At 38.1% G+C, this 21363-nt stretch overlaps 1 protein-coding gene across 3 annotated transcripts in view; it reads right to left on the reverse strand.

Annotated features, from left to right (window-relative positions):
- Window positions 1–21363, reverse strand: part of CDH13 (cadherin 13) — a 500702-nt gene that overhangs the window by 372065 nt on the left and 107274 nt on the right. Inside the window, exon 1 of one of the 3 annotated variants that reach the window (XM_054840728.1) lies at window positions 407–546. The exons of the other annotated variants lie outside the window; for them this stretch is intronic. Coding sequence (XP_054696703.1) covers window positions 407–464 — 58 coding nt within the window. The 5' untranslated portion in view covers window positions 465–546. Of the gene's footprint in view, window positions 1–406; window positions 547–21363 lie in introns of those variants that run through there. 3 annotated transcript variants of the gene reach the window in all.

Raw genomic sequence — 21363 nt, forward strand, 5'->3', positions numbered from 1 at the left:
AGATTACCTTCTAGAAATTCCTTTTCTCTCTCCAGTCTTTCAAAATAAAATCTACGTTTTGATAAAAAAAAAAACCATTGCCTTCATTCTTCCTCAAAGTTTTCCATGCCTTTGATCTTTGAAGAGCCCTGAAATAATGATTTGTTTGTCTAGAAATGCTTCTTCCCCAAGGATAAAAAGTAAATTTATTTTTCTGACTACGTTATATTCAATAACACAAATAAAAGTAAAAAATAGATGTAACTTCTGAACATGTCGGTTTTGAAAGTTTAACGTTGTCCTGGTTCCCTGCCAAAACCAGCACAAACATGTAAGACCTAAAATATGCATCTTAGTCCAAGAAGAAAGAGCAATTATTACCAAGATAAAGACAACAATTTACAAAACAATTGCTTGACCACAGTACCTGAAATGTTACAGTAAGGGCCTGACTGAAAAATTTCTGGAGTCCAAGGGAATTCCATTATTCTAAGTAGAATCTGGGCTCAGCCTTTGCTTGGTTTTCCAAAGAATCCTATTTTAGCATTACTTGTAATGACAAAAAATAAACACAAATAAAATACTCTCATAATGCAGCTGCTCGGTGCATTCGGGGGCACAGGGAACGGTGTCCTGAATTCAACCAACACGGGCAAAACACACATCATGACATGGAAAGGGAGAGATTATACGCGTTTAGGCAATAGTTACAGCAGTATCACTCGCTTGACGCAGGAAGACAGCAATCATGCTTTTTATAGCTCTGATGCGATGGCATCTGGAATATTGCACTCCCCTGCACATAAATATTGACAAGTCACTGAAGAGAAATACAAATAATCAAGGCGCTAGAAGTATTGATCTAAGGTAATGATTGAGAGTGCCAAACATATCAAGCTTGGCTAAGAGAAAACAAAAGGTGGGCTCTGATAGCTCTGTACAAACACATGAAAAGGGCAGCTTTCAGGAAAAGGAATTATTTAGGGTCTTTCAGAGAAGAATCAGCAGCAGTAACGGGGAAAAAAAGGGGGGGTGGCACCCTCATCTCATTCCTTTCAAAAACCAATCTACTCTGATTAGAAGTTTGTGCACAGAGAACGCAGGGGAGAACTCCGTGGTAGCTAACAAATAACTCTCAGAACCGACTGGGCCATGCACAGAGCTGCCCTATGGCTTTTTCTTTGCTTGCAAAAACCACTTGACCTTGTAATTAGGCTGAAAACTCTTCTAGGCAGAGCACAGCATAGTGGAGTCTTTATCTTAATTGATGTTCTGGGTATAAATAATGCACTAAGCTAGTTAACAACAGACTTGTTAGAAAGCTTTAGGCTGGAAGTATGTAACTGCAGAGGAGTTCTGCCTGTACGTAAGTGCAAACTCCAACTCAGCTCCATTAGGGATCTAGTATGGAGAAAGTCTAATTTGGAGACTTTGTGAAATCTATATGAACATCTGTTTTATTACTGTACTAGCAATCTGTAAACCCTCCAATTGTGCAAATTCCCTTGCAGCAAGACCATTAGTGGAAGAAAAGCAAAACCAAAGAGAGTTCACCAAGTAGCCTTCTTCAAGAAAATCAACATGTTTATTCGTATTTCTAAATTACAGGTGGAAATTAAGTTATGAAATCATGGCAGTATTAAATAGTATGAAGTAAATTTTCCAGTGTTCATTCATATAACTTAAAATATATACCTTAGATACTGCATCAAGCTACTACAAAAGAAAAAGGTTATATGAACTGAATATGAACAATGTTAATATAATAAAATAACACTAGAATCACAACACAGAAAACTGCTGGTTTCCCCATTGCACTCCAAAACGTCACATGCTGTGAATATCCACTTATTTCCAAGCTTGTTTTTAGCTATATATGGTGACAGATGGGCTTTAGGCCTGAGTTCTGGGACTTATATTAGGCAAACAACATTTATAGTTTTTCTAGTTTCTATTTTAGAATTTATTTATTCTCAAATCACAAGAAGAAATAAAGTATGATCAAAGAGATCCTGGTGCTCAGGAGGGAAAAAAATAAAAATGTATTTACAAAAATTCAGATTTCTTGAATTTTACAGAAATTTGGTGCTTTGGACATCACAGGACCAAGTCATAGGTCCACTTAAAAAACTATTAAGATTGCAAATTCCACACGGACAAGAAAACATCATCCGTGTAGACTGCCATCTAAAGAGAATAATTTTCAAATAGATCAAAAATGAAATTGAGTTTTCTGTTTGAGTTGAGTTTGAGTGACTAAGAACAAGGAAAACCAAATATTCCAGCTCTGGGTGAGACATGGACCATTCCTGTTTGAGATTCATCCTCTTGCTTAATCTGATGATGCAAAAAAACCCCAGATCAGAGCAGAAACTTCAGTGAAGATACAGATTTTGCCTATGAGGTGACTAATCCCAGTTTAAACCAATACAAATAATAATCCCATATCTCCTTCATACACTACCCAAATCCTTGCAGGCCTCCTGGGACACATGACTACTCAAAAACCCTACAGACATATCCCATGTTTATTTGTGCCCTCAGTAAGGAACAGAGAAAAATAGAAAACACTAAGATCTATAAATCCTCTATATCCCCTCAAAATTAGCCCTATATTTCCACAAGGCCCAAGTAAATAGCTTGAGTACATTGGCATAATTCACCTCGCTAACACTTATTTATATCAGAAAACACAGCTCACGCTACGTTTTCAGTATGATGATTAAATACAGAAAGACAAAAATAAAATCATTCCAATCCAGACAGTCAATGTGCTATCTGCAACCTGAACGTGGTCTTCAGCCAAGGCAGAGAATAAAGGGCCCAAATAAACAGAAATTGTGTCCAACCTTGACTCCTCAGCCATGGGTGATTCTCACAGGCTTGGCGTGTTTCATAGTATGAGCTCAGTACGTTACCTGTAATAAGTAAACCCTATGTACTCTGTCTTGAAAGCTTATTTTTTGAAGTATGATGTTTAGTACTAAAAAAAGGACTGTGTTTAATTGTACAACAATGGAAGGATTTGAAGCAAAGCTCTGAATAATGGAACTTTATCCTCCTGCAAACAAGAGAGCTGACACAATGTATTCAATATTGTAAATCCTGCTGTGCTGCCAAAGTTATAATAAGGCATTCTTAGAGGAGAGCCTAATGATGGGGGAAAATACAACATTTTTTTTCCTTACATGAATTCATAAATTTTCTCTGAATCACATTTAAACAGTAAGGTACTACCTGCAGGAAAATAAATTACCATAAAGCTGTTATGTTGGGTTTGGGCTTGCCTTTTTTTTTTGTAATCTGTTACAGATTATGCCTTCTTCCTGAATATTGCATTAAATGTAGGTATTATAGCAGAGCTTTTAACACAAGCAGTTTGCAATGTATGGAAAACAGCTTTGGTGAAAGAGATTTTTCTCAGCCTCCTGTCTGTTGGATTTGTTTAAAAGCCTCAAATAAATTCATATCTGGTTAACCCTGAAGTCTACAAATAGATGACATTACTTTTGTTATGCAGTTTTGAGGGTTAAGCTATATCTGCCAGGAATAACCCCAGAGCATTAAGAACACATGTTCAAGAAATTCAGAGGAAAATTTCCTATTTCCCTTTCCAGATGTGAGTTTGTGGGTTGGTTTGGTGGGGTGGGTGGAGGAGGGAATTGCTTTCTTTTTTAAGTACAAAGGCCTTCGGACACCAACGTAATTCTTAGCAGTGGAACAACTGACCAAGAATCAAGTGCTCCAGAGCAACAGAAAATGAGCCTTTTTTTCCCCCCATTATTTTTACCTTGCGGTAGACAGAATGTCCCCTTTTTTTGTCATCCAGTAGGAAAGAAACACAATGATTTCCAATATATTCACAAATATTCCTATATCTAAGGATTATTAAGTCTCTCAACTCATTTTACAGTTTAATTACCCACAAAAGATGTTTATTGACTAATATACTTCTCCGTTATGAGCAATTAATTAATGTCACCATTCCAGCTAGGGTTCAGCATGCACAAAAACATAACTCTGCATTGAGACGCAAAGACAGTAAGTATCCCATGTGGAAGCTAAGCTAAATTTAGCTTTATCTTATATTACTATTTTTAGGTCATATAATTGACTGACCAACACTTTGTCTCCAGATAAAACAAACTTCATGAGAGCATGAGGCTTTCAAAACCGTGTGTGCAAAAGAGCACCGGTCTGCATGTTGCACAGCGATCCTCCATTCATCACTGAAAGCTACAGAGAAAAATATCATCTGCAGCAGCAGGAGTTAGATACCGTATACTAAGACAGAGAGTCATACTTTAACAGGCTCACCACTCTCACCGCATTGGGAAAAAAGGTGAGGAATGTCATTGCTTCTGTGAGATGTAATAAGAATATTACCTCCTGCTGTAATGATAGTGATGAATTAAATCATGGTTAGGTAATGAATTGCTCCCTTCTAGGTCTAAGGGGTAAATCATATCTCGTCACAACGATTCCAGTGCCAAAGATATTTACATCCAAGTTTCCAGGGGTCAGAAGACTGAAGGCTGCAGAGTTGAATATAGCTGGGGTACTTGTTTCATGGTGGGGAATTTGCTTTCTTTTCACACCTTCATTTAAAAACACCTGCTCCATCCTAACAGAGATTTTTAGTGGTTAATTCTGGCTTAGGAAGAGCTAAACCTTTCACACTCAACCAAAGCTAAGAATAGATGCCTCACAAGCTGAGTTTATTGGAAGTTAATTCTGAACTCAGCGCATATTGCAATGCTCTCTCCAAAAGGCCAGCTGTTCCCTCTGGCTTCACCGGGGCTGCTCAAACACTGCGCCGTGTGGGATGCGGCCCATGGTCAGCGAGGATACACTCACTGCCAAATTATAGTAAGAATTTTTTACTAAGTCTAACACTGACAGATACAGGAAATCCCTTTTCATCGAGTGATCATCCAAACAAATGTTGGGACAGATCAAATTTGAAGTACTAACAATGAAAAAAACAATAGCTTGCGGGTTTTTTTAGTGCGTCTTTTCAAAGATGACTGTATGCAAGTCATCACATTAAGGGAATCATGACACAAAGAACCAGCAGATTCTTGTTACCCAATTCTGAGCCATCACCTTATTCTTGACTTTACAGAATTTAACTGGACTTACGCCATTTTATCTAGGGGAACAGGATTAGAGACTCAGAAACACAATTACTAATGAAAGCCTGTGTAAGAATTATCCAAGACCTCTAAAATGAGAGGACAAGCACCCCAGTTGTTGTAAGTTAGTGCAACGCCACCACCACCAACACAGCTAAACATGTGTTCAGAAGTAGGGGGTGAAATGAGTTACCACTATGAAAAGGAAAAAATAATTCAGTGACTAATTCTGTCCTGAACCTTTGTATGGGCAGAAAATACTGAATAAAAAGCAAAAAATATTTTAAGAAAACATTCTAATCCTGATTCTTTTCAGACAGCCTCTGCAGCAATGACAAAAAACATTTTCAATAATTACAAAAAATTATGACTCTGAAGAATTTTTGCTAGGGCAAATTAACATAAGAGTGTACCTTCATAAATGCTGGTAGAGTTTGCATCCCAGAGCAATATGTTTCACTTCATCTGAACAAGATCAGGGTGTGGTTTTTTTCTCTATCAACTGGAATGTACAGCTTCTCTATTAAAAAAGGACTGCAATAGGGTGGTAAATATCACAAGTTTGTCGTATTTTCCAATAGGCACATTAACAATGTATTAGTTCCATGACACATTGGGCTATTAATGTAATTCCATAATTATATGGCTTAACACACGTGTAAACAAAAGCTATAATCGTGAAACAAATATATGCCATGTTATTATTCTGAAACACCAAGTCTAACACACATTTTACTCCTGAATGAAAAAAAACCCCTTTGTATCAATTATATTAAGTATTAAAGTAAGTAGCAGCATTCAGGAGTATCAAAGGATTTAATGAAATCATAACCAGATTGATAAACTGTTTGTTATGCTACCACAAAGCTGTGTGTCTGATAAATTTAACTTTGACATTTTAGATAAATGCAGAGATAAAAACGGAGACCCTATTTTGTATGAAAACACCTTTTACCTAATCTCACTTCATGAACTGATACAGGAGACAAAAAAGCACCAGTCTATCATGTATTTCTTTAGAACAGTTTTTAATTTGCAGATCTGGAATTGAATGTCTCTGGACAGACATTTGGGAAGCATTACCAGTGAAAGATAAGAAAATAGGGTATGCTTTACAAAAGAGGTTGTGAGAAGCTGTCGGGGGAACTTCTGAAGCACTGGTGTGATAAAAGGTGAAGGCCCCAGTGGAGTACATCTCAAACAACCACATTCCATATGCTAATCTTGTTATAAAGAATTGCTCTAATTAAAAAAAAAAAAGCCAGACTGACAAACCCCAGCATTCTATAGTTCAAAACATGCTTCCTTGACAGTAGATAAAGTCCAGTGAGAAATACTGAATGCTTCTGTAGCGTACTCAAGAAGAAAGCCCTCAATAATTAAACGATGCTGTGAAGAAACATTGTAAGCATGTCTATCTCCAAGAGATCAATCCACAAAATCTACTGCTTTACGGACCTGAAGTAGAAGAGTCTTCTAGCATGAAAAGCTTTTCTTTCTGTAGCTTTCCAGGTTTGCCTTAGCTTTCTCGTTTCTAGTGGACAAGAGAAGTGGATGGATTACAGGGAGCAGCATAAAAAACCCAACATATTATCTGGCAGCTGTAAACAGTTGAACCAGGAGCTGCCTTGATATTTATCTTCACATCCAGCACACAGAAGCTTTAGCTATTTCTGTGTATCACCATATACCACACCAAATCATACTCTAGGTCAGTAGGGTGTAATAAATACAGGCGGTACAAGAGATGGATAAACTTTTGTGATTAGTCAGCTCTTTACAAAGGTAACAAAGCTAAGCTGAACTAAAAACACCCCTGCTCCTAGATCTACTTGAGGAGGAACCTTGCTCCCTCTGCTTCAGAGCTGAAGACTAGCTTGTGAAGACAGAAGCTTATCTGTTTCTTCTAATTATATCAATTATTATAATATACTTCCACCTGAAACTTTCATCCTACTAATATTCCAAAAGCACCATGACTATAAAATAATATTTGTCACAAAACTTCTGTAAGATAAGTAGACAATATGCCTTAGCTGAAGCAGGACTCGGATTAAATTAGAACATTTGTATATAGAAGCAACTACTTCTGTAAGATCAGGCTTAGACATCCACATACCTTTCTGAACTATTTTGAACTGACAACAGAGTCACAGCTTTTGTGACCAGAAAGCAGTCAGAAGTGCTCAGTGTTTTGGGAATACTCCCCACTAATGGAGATAGTTGCGTGAACCAGGTTTGTTTACACAGATTAGTAAAATGTTTCAAATTTAACACAGAAACCTGGCTTGGTAGCATAATGTTGTGCCTCATTACTCCAAAGCTCACTTTGTCCCAGCATCTAGCATTAGAATTCTGGATACTGAAGTATTAATACAGATGCTGCATGAAAAATAATCTCAACCCCACCAAATCTAGCTTCTTCCACATTAACCACTTCCAAAAAAGTATGTGATTGCATTTAAAAAAATCCCACATTTTAAAATTCTGCTGTTCCATCGTAGCAGTTTTGAAACATTTATAAGCTCAGCCTGTGTGTGTTCTAATCCCAGTGGCTGGCGTAACAACGGCCTGAGGATCCTCAGCTGTCAGGAACAACAAATTGCCAACAAGAAACACATCCTGTAAAACACTGCCTGGGTAGTTTATTTAAATTTGAATCTGTATCTCTGTTGTTGGCACATAGCATTAGTCATGACTTAAACCATTAGTAACAGAACACTCTCCCCCACCTAACACAATGCAATAACAAATGTGACTACTGTATCAGCAGGGGACAGGCTTTTTATCGGTTTATTTTAAAATGCTAGTTATTTGTAAAAATAAAATAAAATCACAAAAACTAAAAAGAGTATGCAGCAATTTTCAACCGGTTATCTAGCTTACGGAGCAACTACAGCAACCAGAGTATTAAAGGTTGTGGTGTAACTGTTGCATTGATTTTCATGCCAGCATACTTGGCATGGTGCAAGAGCAACAGTACATCAGTGATAAACTGCAATGCATTTCATAATGGGATGGTTTGCATTAAAAAGGGAAAACAACGGAGGTTTGCTGGGTGGAGGCTATTGCATGCAATTTTTACTGTCTCGGGGGCAGCGTGATTTACGGTACACTAGCAGACACTGGTTTGTATCTAGCTCTACCAGCTGTGTTTAATAACCTTAGCCATCCCTTTTGCCAAGAAGAAAGCACCCGTGAGCCAGTGATGCAGTCAGCAGGGCATTACTGTGGCCATACCTTTAAGAAACTGATGCAATCCAGCTTGAAACACAATCCAGTCTCCTACCAAGACTCAAATAAATAATCAAAGTAAATGCACAGATATGTAGACCTCGTCCACTTAATTCAGGCTTATAAAACACCTTCAACAGGGACCACAGTCAGTGGATGGGTCACCTCCAGAGATGATGACTATATGGATTTCAGGAAGGTTAATAAAAATAATAATTTTAAAAAAATCACCCTCTGATGGTACCTGTTTTCCCTCCACACAATCACTTACCAGAGTTCTAGGTACATCTCACTTTGGTATCTCGAATAAATGCTAGAGAGAGGTGGGATAAATCTATGCTTCTGTAGCCTTACTTTATTTGCTTGTTATTTCCCCAGGACCAATGGCTAAAGTCTAGCCATGCTTTCAGGTGCAGAAATTAAGCAGAGCTAGGACTAGCCGCACCTGGGAAGCTTATGTCTCAGCTAGAAGACATTTAGCAGCCAAAATTTACAGAAGTTTGAGTTTCTATTTTGCCTCCTTTTGCTCAGTCTTTTCCTGCATTTGGAATGCATTTCTCCCAATCCAATTACCTCCGTCTCTGGCTTACAAGACTGCTAACCACAGCACACATGGTTCTTTGACATCGTAACCTTGCATGCTTGTCAGGTTGGGGATTTTTTTTTTTTTTTTACTATCCCTGAACAAAACTACTTTGCTCACATAAATTCCCTCTCCCTTTCTCTCCCTCAGGGTCCAGTTTTGGTTTAATGTTCTCTTTTGAACCAACCCTTAGCCTTGCAAAAAGCAAACCACTTGTAGCTTAAGTGCAGCCATGAATATGGCTCTTCTACGAGCAATAGTTTCTCTCCTCTTTTCTCAAGGATTCCAGCTGTCATGCTTTTGTCTCTTCTGCTTGCATCTTTCAATAAAGACCTTTGATTTAGGAAAGAAAAGATAATAATATACCAGAAAAACTAAGAGGCATAATGCTGTACAAATCATTCATGAGGACAGAATTTTGGCCAGTTGTTTGTGAGCGGTTTGGTTATTCGTTAAGGTTTACTTATGCTCAAATGTTTACAAGCAAAACAAATTAAAATCAAAAGAGAAAATTGATATTAAAACTTTCATTATTTGGGGTTGAGAAAATGCAGATATTTGAAGCTTAAAGTATTTTATAAATGAAATTAAGAGTTGATAAATAACCATTTTCCCCTGAAGTGCAATAGTCTGTTGAAAGATAACAAGCAAAGGAGAGCTAGTAAACAAATAGCAAATTTGATCACAACAGACCTGTTAATTTGGAATGGACTCAAATACGTAGATAAATACACATTTATTTTCATGCTGAATTTTCTTTTAAGTGTCCTGAGATTTTTATTAATCACTCTGCAGGCAATATATATGTCCCCTAAGGTTTTTCATGTACTTCCTACTGTATTTATTAGAGAATAATTACCAGCTGCCTTTTAGTGGCTTACATTTGCAGCTTTGAAGAAACTTATGCTTTCATATAGTATCAAAAATGAAAACTGCAACTGTTTCTTCCAAAAGCAGTTGTTATAATTGCTTCAGAAACCTTGATCAATTTAAAACATGTAGCTCTGCTTTGAACTAATAAGAGTCAGTCTAAGCAGAAATATTAAACGTGGTTCAGATATCCAGTAAAGGTGACAGGCAGAGAAACCAGAAAAGGCTGCAAAAAAAGAAAATCTTTAACTCCATGAAAATGGGATTAAAAAATTAATCTTAAAATAAACATAAAGAGAGAAGATATTAAGCTCCTAATCCAACACAAGTGAGCTGAAAAACATGTTGTACCATGTTCATAATCATCTGTTTTGACAAAAACACGCTGTGGTGACTGTTTAATATGCACAGTGTATATTCAAACCCTTTTTGCAAATAAAAAAAAGTAAACCTGTGAATATAATTGCCTTAAGTATACACTGGAAACAATGATTAAGGATAAAAACAACAAGGTATGAATCACTGTTCAAAGATACACCAGATGGAAAGTTCTCAGCCTGGTTCTCAGTTTTACAATTTCTCCAGATCATTTCTGCTGCTCCCCCTTAAATATTTTATAAATATCTATCTTGCAAAGGTCTGTATGCACCACATACTGTCTAACGAACCTTCAGATTCTTTATTTATCATTGCAGGCTGAACTCCTTGCTCCAGAAAACTGACTGCTCCCCTCTGTTACTCTGAAATAGAGGGTATTTCCCATTTAATTCTCAGAAGTTTTCCAACTTTGCTTACCCTGGAGAAACAATTCAGCTTTTTTAACAACTATGCTTTATCTATACACTGGCCTTGGAAAGATTTTGCCATGCGTTCCTAAGAGATCATGTTTCTCTAGCCTACTAATTCTGCATACAAGTGCTGCTGCCATTGCAGCCCAGAGGCCAGCTGGCAGCAGATCGGTATTTGAACCAGTGGTCTGGTTGCAGATACGACAGCTGGAAGTTTGGCATCCTTTTGTGATACATGGTCTTTTGAATATTTGGGATACGACAAAATGTTTATCATCATCCTTCTCCAGAAGCCTCTTTCTATTACTGCATTTTACAGTTGCTTTTCTTCCTTCTATGGCAAAATAGGATTCTGACCCCTGACAAGGTCACCCAGAACTGGGCATTTCAATGTCTCCTGTGCTGTGATGCCTGTATTCCCACAGCTCTCTCATGTTTGTGTCTCTAGCTTGGTCCTGGAGTTCATCTAATAATAATTAGCCATCACTGCTTTTATCTGTTCCCCAAATTGCTGAAACAATACCCCAGAATCTGTTAGCTATTCTAATGATTTGAGGAACTCCAGGCAATGTTCTTTGACTCCTCTCTTTTGCTTCAGAGACAAATGGAAAGAGCAGGTTACTTGTGTCACCCTCCTTCCTTTCCAAGTCTAGACGAGTGCACGATCTAGCAGTAGTTCCACTGCTTTTGCAGATTATCAGTTGTCTTGCAATCAAATAACCTCAAACATCTGTAAGTCAGCACACAGCTTGTTTTGCTTTTAGATGTTGTTTTATTTGCACGTTCAACCTACCCCTGCTTGGCAGTGGATTGTGCCAGACTGATTTCTGCCACTACGCTTGACATGCTGCATGGGCAAAAAGCTCCATGGTTCTAACACAGAATGATTTATCAAGAAAATTAATTAGCCAGAGAGCCATCACATTTCCGCCTAATTTCTCAGTGCTTCCAAAGTCTTGCATTGTCTGTTCTCCTTCTGGAGTCCTGTGCAGGTTACTTTGCTGGTAGGTATACACCTTCTTTTTCAATAATCCAGATGAAAGTCTAAGGCAATCATCACAAGAAATTTCAACATGTGCTGGAAAAACTACAAATAGACAAGCAATGTGCCAAGCTAATTGTATGAGAGCAGCGCATGTCTTACTGGTACGGTCAGGAGCAAATCATTCAGCGTCTGCTTCAAAAGCAATTACATAGATATACGACATCTCTCCATTAGTGCATATTGCAGTGTTTCCTTTTATTATCTTCCACTCTACTCCCCAGGTAAATCAGGAGAAGGACGGACAGACAGTCTCTCTACACAAACTACCATTTGAAGTATGACTTGGAATAAGCAGTCAAAACAGTGTTATTCACCCTTCAACTATTTGATTGCAAAAGATGCCTTTCAGTTGACTGTGCAATGTCAAATTGCCTCACTTGAATTGCAGAGGAGAAATTATATATGACCTTTATCTTTATGCTCAGTCTTCTCCATCCTGGAGCTTTTTAATACAATTTAGCACAATTATTTAGAATGATTTCACAGCAGTATGAAGGCAACATTTTTTCTACAACCTTCTAAAAGGCATCTAAGATATAAATTAATTTCATGGACACTAATTTCGCTGAGCTCTCAAAATAAAATATAACTAAGTTCCACTGACAAATAGGATGCAACTATGCAATTACAGAACATTTTTACAGCGGAAAAAAAAAGCTGAGTTTTCATGTAAACTTACCTTTGGCATTTTGTGCCTTTATTGGAAGGATTTACTCTTCATTTAATATACAGAATTTTCTGGCATTTTGGAATCATGCTTTATGGGAAGACAAGAAAAATTTAACAGCCCACACTTTTGGGGCAGACATGACTTGATGCCACAAACAAAGAAAATAAGCTGGTTTTACCTGAGCCTGGATCTTATAAAGTACCAAAGCCTCTAGAAGGCTACATCCACGCTGCCCAATAAAGCAAGCCACGAACACACACTATATACTATTTTATTTATTTAAACACAGTCCTCTACCCCTGCCAAATCAAAAGCAGCTTTCACCCAAATAAAAACGTTTCTTAACAATGAGTAATACTGTGTTACTGAATTTCAGCTGTCCTCCTACGCTAGTTGAACTGTATGCTGCAGAAGATTTGTTTTTACAGAAAGAAAATGGGCATTTTTATTTCTGCTGCATATAAAAATACCTGTTTTCCTTTTTGAGTTGAAGAGTGTGTTTTGCTCTTTTTGGTTTGGCTTTTGTTTTTTCAAGATAAAATAAAATGCAAACTCAATAAAAATGAAGACAACAACCAAGGAAAAAGAAAATCATAGAATGGTTTGGGTTGGAAGGCACCTTAAAGATCACCCAGTTCCAACCCCCCTGCCATGGGCAGGGACACCCTCCACTAGCCCATGTTGCCCAAAGCCCCATCCAACCTGGCCTTGAACACTGCCAGGGATGGGGCAGCCACAGCTTCTCTGGGCAACCTGTGCCAGGGCCTCACCACCCTCACAGGGAAGAATTTCTTCCTACTATCTAACCTAAATCTCCCCTCCTCCAGCTTAAGGCCATTCCCCCTTGTCCTATCACTCCATGCCCTTGTAAACAGTCCCTCTCCAGCTTTCCTGTAGGCCCCTGTAGGGACTGGAAGGCTGCTCTGAGGTCTCCCTGGAGCCTTCTCTTCTCTAGGCTGAACCATCCCAAATCTCTCAGCCTGTCTTCATAGCAGAGGTGCTCCAGCTCTGTGAGCATCTTCATGACTCTCCTCTGGACTCGCTCCAACAACCTTAGGCAACCTTAACGGTACCTACACTTATTTTTCCACCTATACTAAATCCATTCAGGTACATTAACTTTAATAATTACTGGTTTTTATTACAAATAGCTTAGGAATACTTTACAGAACTGATTGCCAACAAAACTTTAAATGTTGATGTTTGGTTTGGGGTTTTTTGGAGGGTTGTTAGTTTGATGGTGGTTGTGGGTTTTTTTTAAACCAATACTATTCACAAACTTGGGGTGGGGGGATTGGGAGGGGTAGGTATCGTGATTTTAAGTTTAGAAATGTACAATTCAGGATTCTTATAAGTGTGATCAACATCCCAGTACATGAGGAAGATAGAGGAAAAGTATTTTACTTTTCTAGAGAAGAAATTAATTCTTGAAAGGTTTGCATTATACATAAAAGTTAAATTTCCTAATATACAGTAATAACTTCTGCAACCAACAGAGTATTTTGAATGAGGATAAATGATTAAATAATTAAGTAGGTACTCAAGAGAGAGAGTTATTGATAAAAAACCCTCTCTGGACTAAAACCACATTTTTGAGCTTCTGCTTAGTCTAATATTTCTCCCTCAGAATGGCCAGCACTCAACATTAAGCTTTAGAACAGGATTCAGCTTTAGCCTGACAGATAACAATGACTCTTTCTTCAAAATAAAAGAGAAATGGATAAAAACATTCTTGGAGACTTGGAAATTTTATAACGTGTTCGTGACTTCCAATGTCAGTAGTTCTTCCCTATGTATTTTGAAATAAAGCGCCAATTTAGACAGAAAATTCTTACAAAATCTTCATCTTCAGTTTTGCTGACCTTGAGTCTGTATCTTCACATTCACAGATGCCCAGCATTACCACAGATAGCAAACATCTAGCAGAAATCATAAAATAAATGGACATTTTTGAAACTTGATTTAGTTCTTCTAAGCGTCAAATGGAGATTAAAAAAAATACTGAATGTTTCACTAGTCAGTTTTCAAACATGTGCCAAATAAACTGCTATTACTGTTTTAACTGTTTTTATCAAAAAGCTTATCTTGTATTAAGATTTCTAAAAGTAAGTTACCAGAAGACAGTTGTATACCCTGAATTAACGACAATTGCACAGGTACAAACATTGCAGTCATCCACAGAATGACTGTCATTTACAAGGATTACAAATTAAAGATTAGCTCAGAGACTGATATTGCTGAATTTATACAAGGTAACAATGAAGAATTCTCTGGGAAAACATTGACTTTCTAGAACTGCAAAACAGTCCTGTGAAAGGACGCTTAAACTTTGACCATTTGTAATTATTAAACAAGTAGGTTTTGTCAGCATATTCAGCTTATTGACAGACCAGGAATTACAGAGTGTTTAACTGAGTTCATTACATTGGTTCCATACTGTAGCTAATTCAAATTGAGTAGCCTTAACCTTGCAGACGCAGATCAGTTTAAGAAAAAAACACTGCTACAAACATTTAGACTTTTTCATTGCACAGGTAAGGATCTGCTGTGCACGCACTGTAGCCCAGGCAAAGTAAGTTAACCAGTTCTTCAGTAAGGCTACTCACACGCAAAATATTCTTGCCAGGGAGAGATCAACCGCCTTGCACACCTGCAGCAGCTCTATTGAGAGCATGAATGTTGTGGATCCTCCCCTTAGAAACCCGCCAGACATGCCTGGCACACGCTGGCATTGCTGCACACACTCACATCAACTGTCAGGCATGCGAACAATAGCTTTGACGTGAAATGTTGCTAACAGAAGTGGTAAATTTGGTCTCGCTACCAGCTACCATGGAGTCCATAGAACTACCAGGCCAATAAGATCTAAACAATGCTGGGATGATTCATTTATATACTAAAATTAAGAGTTCACTTGGGAGTCTTGGGAGGTTTGAGGGCTGTTAATGTGAAAAGGGCTCTGGAGAAGAGAGTTATTTCAAATTAGGTCTCCTCCAGGGAGACTGGGAGCCTTTGTGATGGAGCAGCCCAAGAAAAGGGCCCCATTCTCAAAGAAGCCAATTCAATGTCTCCTACTGACTAGTGGCAGAGCACTGCTGCTAATTAGTGTGTGTTGGGAGGGAGGAACAAATAATATTCTAAGCACAACTTTGGTCTAAGTCTTTGAACACTGAATGAGTTATATTCAGCAATATATTTCACACAACATTGTCCATTACTCATAAATTAGTGTTATCCTCTGCAGAGTCTGGTGGGTTTTGTTAATAGATGGCCAAAAAGAACGGCAATTAAAGTGAAACAAAGTATGCAGTGATGGGTACACGTTACAAAAAATGCTCTCTGATCCTGCAGGTTGAAAAGCCTTCTGAAAAACCTTTGTCTTGCAAGGAGATAAACACAATGTTTTAGAACCTTTTGACTTATCTGATATCAGCCTTGAAACTTTATTTTTAGTCAGTTTTTAATGATTCTCTATGTAATTAGTAGCACCAAGGTAGAAGCTGATTGACAGGCTACCAGCAAGCTGTTTATACTGAGAAACCCAGGAAAATTGTAACACAGCACAAGATATTTAACTACCTATGCAAACACGACACAATTTTGCATTACCTGCGCTGCCTCAGAGCCACCTTACAAATGACATGGCGACGAAAAACATGCTGCTCACAGCTAGCCAGGCCTTCTTCTGGCATGGGAAATTACTGTCAGCCTCCACAAGTTCAAAGTCACATCCATGTGCTCCTCACTGTAATCACCACACAGAGTCTAACCTGGCACTGAGATTCACTGGGATCAAACCTCAAAATTAATGTTTGGAGAAGCAGTCATATCAAACACCTAAAGTCTTCCTCCCCACCCCCAAGTACATTAAAATAGTTCACAGTTATGTCATCACCATGCCTTCTTCTCTTAAATATAGCTCCTTAAACCTCACAAATGTTTTAGACTAGGTCTGTTTCTCTGCACTCACCCTAATAGGAGGCAGACATACAAATAGAAAGAAGTTTCCTCTTTTATTCTATCGAGATTAAAAAATGGAAAAAAAAAAGAAAAATATTTTCCAAGTGAATAAACTAGTAGGAAAGACATCAGAACAATGGCCCTAGGAATTAAGTTCAACTTCTCCAGCAAGTAGCTGGAACGTGACTGGAATCTACTCAGTGCCTGCAGGTATTTGATATTAATTCTTAAGCCTTCCCATCACAACACCCAAATAACTTGCAAACGTGAATTTAATCAATCACATAACACACTTGCAAAAAGAGAAAGATTTCTGATTCCATATTTATGTGGTGGACAGAGAGACGAATACCTGGGCACAGATGATCAAAAGTACTTTAACACCTTTTGAGGATCTTGGCTCAAGTGACCTACCCACATAAAATCTGTGGCTGCTGGGCAATAAGCAGAAGTCTCCTTAGTTCTGAACAAGTGCCTGGTCTCTAGACTGATACTTGTTCCTCACTTCCTACTGCTGTGACCATGACGAGTTTGAACAAGTACTCTGCTTATCTTCCTCTGCAGTTCTGCTCATTTTTGCTATTGAACAATAGCTTTTGGTCATTGGGATTTTGATTCAACTCATCAAAACTTGGTAGGATTTGACTTTCCAAAATGTTACCTTGTATTTGATCTATCTCTATGTTCTATGATTTCAAGAAGGGCATGACTCAACATAGGAAGAGAGAAGAATGTACCCATCAGAAGAGCAATATCAGACAAAAGCAAAACATTATTTTCACTCCATTTCTCCCACTATTTAATAGCTTGACTTTTTGTATACTGGCATTCTACAGTTATAATATGAAGACAGCTACAGCATAACGTGTTTTCTTTTAAAAGGTCATCGTTATATTAGCAGTATTTGATGCATTCTGACCACAGCACACATTTTTTTGGAGATAAGAGTGTATCTAACATTTTTCTATAATTTGTTGGCATCAAGAAAGTCTATTTAATTTTTGCTTTCAGAACATCTGCAAATGATTGGCATAACTCAAGGAACCTTTGCAGCTGCAACTTTCTCTAAGAGTAGAGCAGAAAGCCATGTTTGTCAATATGCCTGAGTAGGATTAAAAAAAGAAGACAGAGATACAAAAAAATAAAAACCCCCAAACTACAAAACAGTTAATTATTGGAAATAAATGTTTCATGATCTGTGTACGGCACCCAGAGCTGAATAGATCGTTAGCTAAACTTCTACTCAGCATTCCACATAAGCATATGTTTTCCTCATAAGGGCTTGCATAAGTTTGCCGGCAGTCTCAATGACTTAACTGGAAGTACTTATGTGCATTGTGCAATAAGCAGGGCCAAGGAAAAGCAGTGATTTTTCTAGGGTCTTAACTTCATAATCACATGCATTTCCAACAGTTCTATGAATTTTTTTTCCAACTCTTGCTGCTCTTAAATTTTCCCTCCATATTGAATCCTCAATAGAAAACCACTACATCTGGCAAATACTGTTAAGAGCTACATGCAAACTCACAATACCATTTAGTACAGCTCCTTCTATTTTCTGTTTGTGCTCCCCTGTTGCAGCCTAATTGCATATATTCTCAGACCTAGTTTGAGAGTGTGCATGGGTCAAGGATCACACACAGCAGACAGTTTGCATCCAGCCACCCTGGTTTTGAGAGTAAGAGAATTTAACGGTACGGATGCAGTTCAGTGCCAACTGGCCCTAGTGCCACTGCGCAGTCCCAGGCATGTTTAATTTACTACTATGGATGTAGCTGTAGTGCATTAATGAGCAACATGGACAAGGCTTTGTGAATTCCCATCTCCTACCCTCACAATGTACACACTGTGCTGCATGAATGCTGCCTGTAAATTAGCTGACAGCTGAAGATCAATACACAGAGAAACCAGCTAAATGAAAGCAAGTCCAGGTGGAAAACACTGCAAAGATCTTGAGGGAGCCCATACAGGAGTAAGACAACAGGTGCTGACAGCAGCTCCATCCAGGTCTGATCTAACCCATAACTATTTTGGTGTGATGGGCTCAGAGTGACCATCTGGGTGTAGAGGTCCCTTCAGCATTAGGTTCCCAGCTTGCCAGAAACAGCCTGTGCACAGGACAAAGTGCCCCTAAACAACCCTGAGAAACATCCCAATTCAAAACTCCCAAGCCTCAAATACCCTATTCATGGTGATCTTTCAAGAACATATTAAATTATTTTACTATTTTCAACATTTTATAAAGAGACATGAAAATGTACTAATCTCCATTTATTTCCAGCAGTGATCTACTAAGATTCTCACTAACTGAAAACAGATGTAGGAAGATACTCCCTGCCTCAGAGGTCATATTACTTCTAGCAGTTAGAATTATTTACCAGCTACAGGATGCTTCTGTATGTGGTGTAAATAGGATGCAATTTCAATAATGGATCTCCCCTCTCTATTCCCCCCAAACAGGCTGTTCTGAGATAGGTTCTGCATCTCATTTAATTTTAGAACAAGAGCAACATGCTGTTTGCTAAAACCTTCTGGTCAGATCTGTTTGTTTGCTTATTTCTGGTCTGTAGGTGGGCTGGTGCTTGGAGCGTTTGAGCTCGAGGAAGCAAGTGGGTGGCAGGGACCTTGCTCTCCCCACTGTACTAATTTCCAAAGACTGAAATAAACATAAAAGAAAGAAGTGCAGCTCACAAAAGGTGTTCAAGCACATGAAATGAGTTCAAAAGCCTCCTGGTGGTACAGTCTTCCTGAACAAAGAAGCTACAGTACTAAAAGTGCAATATTAATTAAATATATCTTCATAGTGTCTGCTGGAAGACACTTAACAGGATCCTGGTTTTTCCTGGAATTCTCAAAAGTGTGGCCATGGATGGAGACTGGGTAAGGAGAGACAAATCCTGGAATTTCTTTCATAGGAAAGATTTAAAAAAAAAAAAATCATTTTCATGGATATAGAACATAAGGGATACGTTAATAAAGAAGAACTTTCTACTCAGCTTTAAGTTACAGTGGGAGACGTACACCTCCCAGAAAACATGATTCCTCCTGAATAGTCAGGAGACCTGACACAAAGTGCTGAATTTCTTCCTAAAAAGTCCAGTGTCTTCCTCACTGATCCCATTTTTCATAAGCATCATTACAATACTAATTATTGGTATTGATGAGACTTTGTACTGATTGTGATCTAAGCTCACTTTTCATTGCTATATATATATAGCCCATACATGGCTGCTGCATCATATTCTTATAAAAATCTAATACCAACTAGTGAATTTGGTATTTTGATTACTAGGGATCCCAGTTCAAAAATATCCTCAGACACACAGTGTTCAGAGTGCTTATATAACCTCTTCCTTATGCTGAAAAAAAAAAATTACTTCTCTACTTAAGAAACCTACCCCAAACTACACCAAAACTGAAGCAATCAAGCTCATTAGTTAGTTCACATTAGTGAAAAACAGTCCTGGACTGTTGGGACACAAAACCCCTGCTCCAGGCCAGCAGCGGTGCACGAGTGACCAGCCTGCTTGCAAGAGCAACAGGTTGAAGTGCAGCTCTACGTGAAGTTGAAACCCAGCAATATGTTTTCAAATCACAGAGCGGGGTTAAAGGAACTAAATACATTATACGTGAAATGAGTAAATAAATCTCAAGAAATGGAATTAAGATGAGCATTAATCAGAAGGGTTTTGAGCATGGCACACGCATGGACCAGTTTGTAGGAATCTTGCTAATTGCCTTTCAAAGGCCACTTTATCCTATTAAGATTATCCTCAGGAGGCTCAAGGCTTTGGGGGCGGCAGGGAAGACTGAAAAACCTAGCTATATTTATCATGTTTAGAAACAAACAGAAATTGATTTGTATTTATCTTATGAACCAAAACCTCTGTTATCTTTCTCTCCTGGTATTTAATCCCCCCCTTTTTTTTCCCTAGAAATATAAATAATGAGACACACCAATTAAGCTGAGGGTAACCTTCTAAGCAGTGAGAGATAAATACCACGACACCAACTTTAGTAAGCAGTACATGTAATTTCTCTTGTGCACAAGCATTGATGCAGATTACTTGACAGTTTTAGACATATTGCTGTGACCAAGCAAGGTATAAATTATGACAGGTCCACATGGATTACAGATGATTTGAAGCAAATCAAAGGTATTAACTTTAATAAGGTGCTTTGTCTCTCAAATGCCACTCTTACATTCTGTAACAGCAGCCACTAAAAATCAATGATCAGAGACCTCCGCAAGCAACAGAGCTGTTAACCTCTGGAACTTCAGCCAAAGGAGCCCCTGCAACCAGAGCCGCAAACCCAGCTCCCACTGTCCTCCTCTAACACACAGCATCTGCAACAGCTCCATCAAGAAAATTTGCAATTAAAAAATGTAACCAATTTTTACTTTTAAAGTCAACTCTACAAGTGTCTCCCTAAAACCTACAGTCAGGGACTGCACTACCCTGCATGTTACTAGAGGTAGCAGGACCACGTGCATAGCAGAGCTAAAACATAAGACCATGAAAGAGATTGAAAATTCAATCAAAATGCTTGTTATACTTTCAATAACATGGCAATAGTTCAAACTGAGTCTCAGCCAGCTCTCAGTAAAGTCAATGAGAGTTGTTTCATTGAAATCAAATGACGTATGATTAGGTCCTCACAGAAATATATGGTATAGTATATTCAAAGTTATAAAGACTTTTGGGTTGACATCTGAAAACCTATTTTCCTCCTGCAACTCTGCAATGAAGCTACTGAAAAAAGAATCAATACATAATTCAGTATAGTGGAAAGATTATTATAATAGAGTTATTAAATATAGCTCAAAGATTGTGGATAAAAAGAATGAGATCCCTCATTGCTTCAATCATGCTGTACTGACTTATACCAAACACCGTTTCAGACTACAAAAAATCCTGTTCCAAATTTCAAAATGGATCATTTAATACAGCAAAAGCAATCACAGCATTGTTTTAAAAAAAGTGTGTGTGTAAGAGCTTCTAAATCTCAAGATAAATTTTGGTTTTGTACATCAATAACAACTTAAAATTTGGTTTTTCATTAAGGATGCCAGGACAAGTCGAGAAAGTGTTTCTTAA

This window comes from Grus americana, chromosome 13 (assembly GCF_028858705.1).
Source record: "Grus americana isolate bGruAme1 chromosome 13, bGruAme1.mat, whole genome shotgun sequence".
Classification (NCBI taxonomy): Eukaryota; Metazoa; Chordata; class Aves; order Gruiformes; family Gruidae; genus Grus; species Grus americana.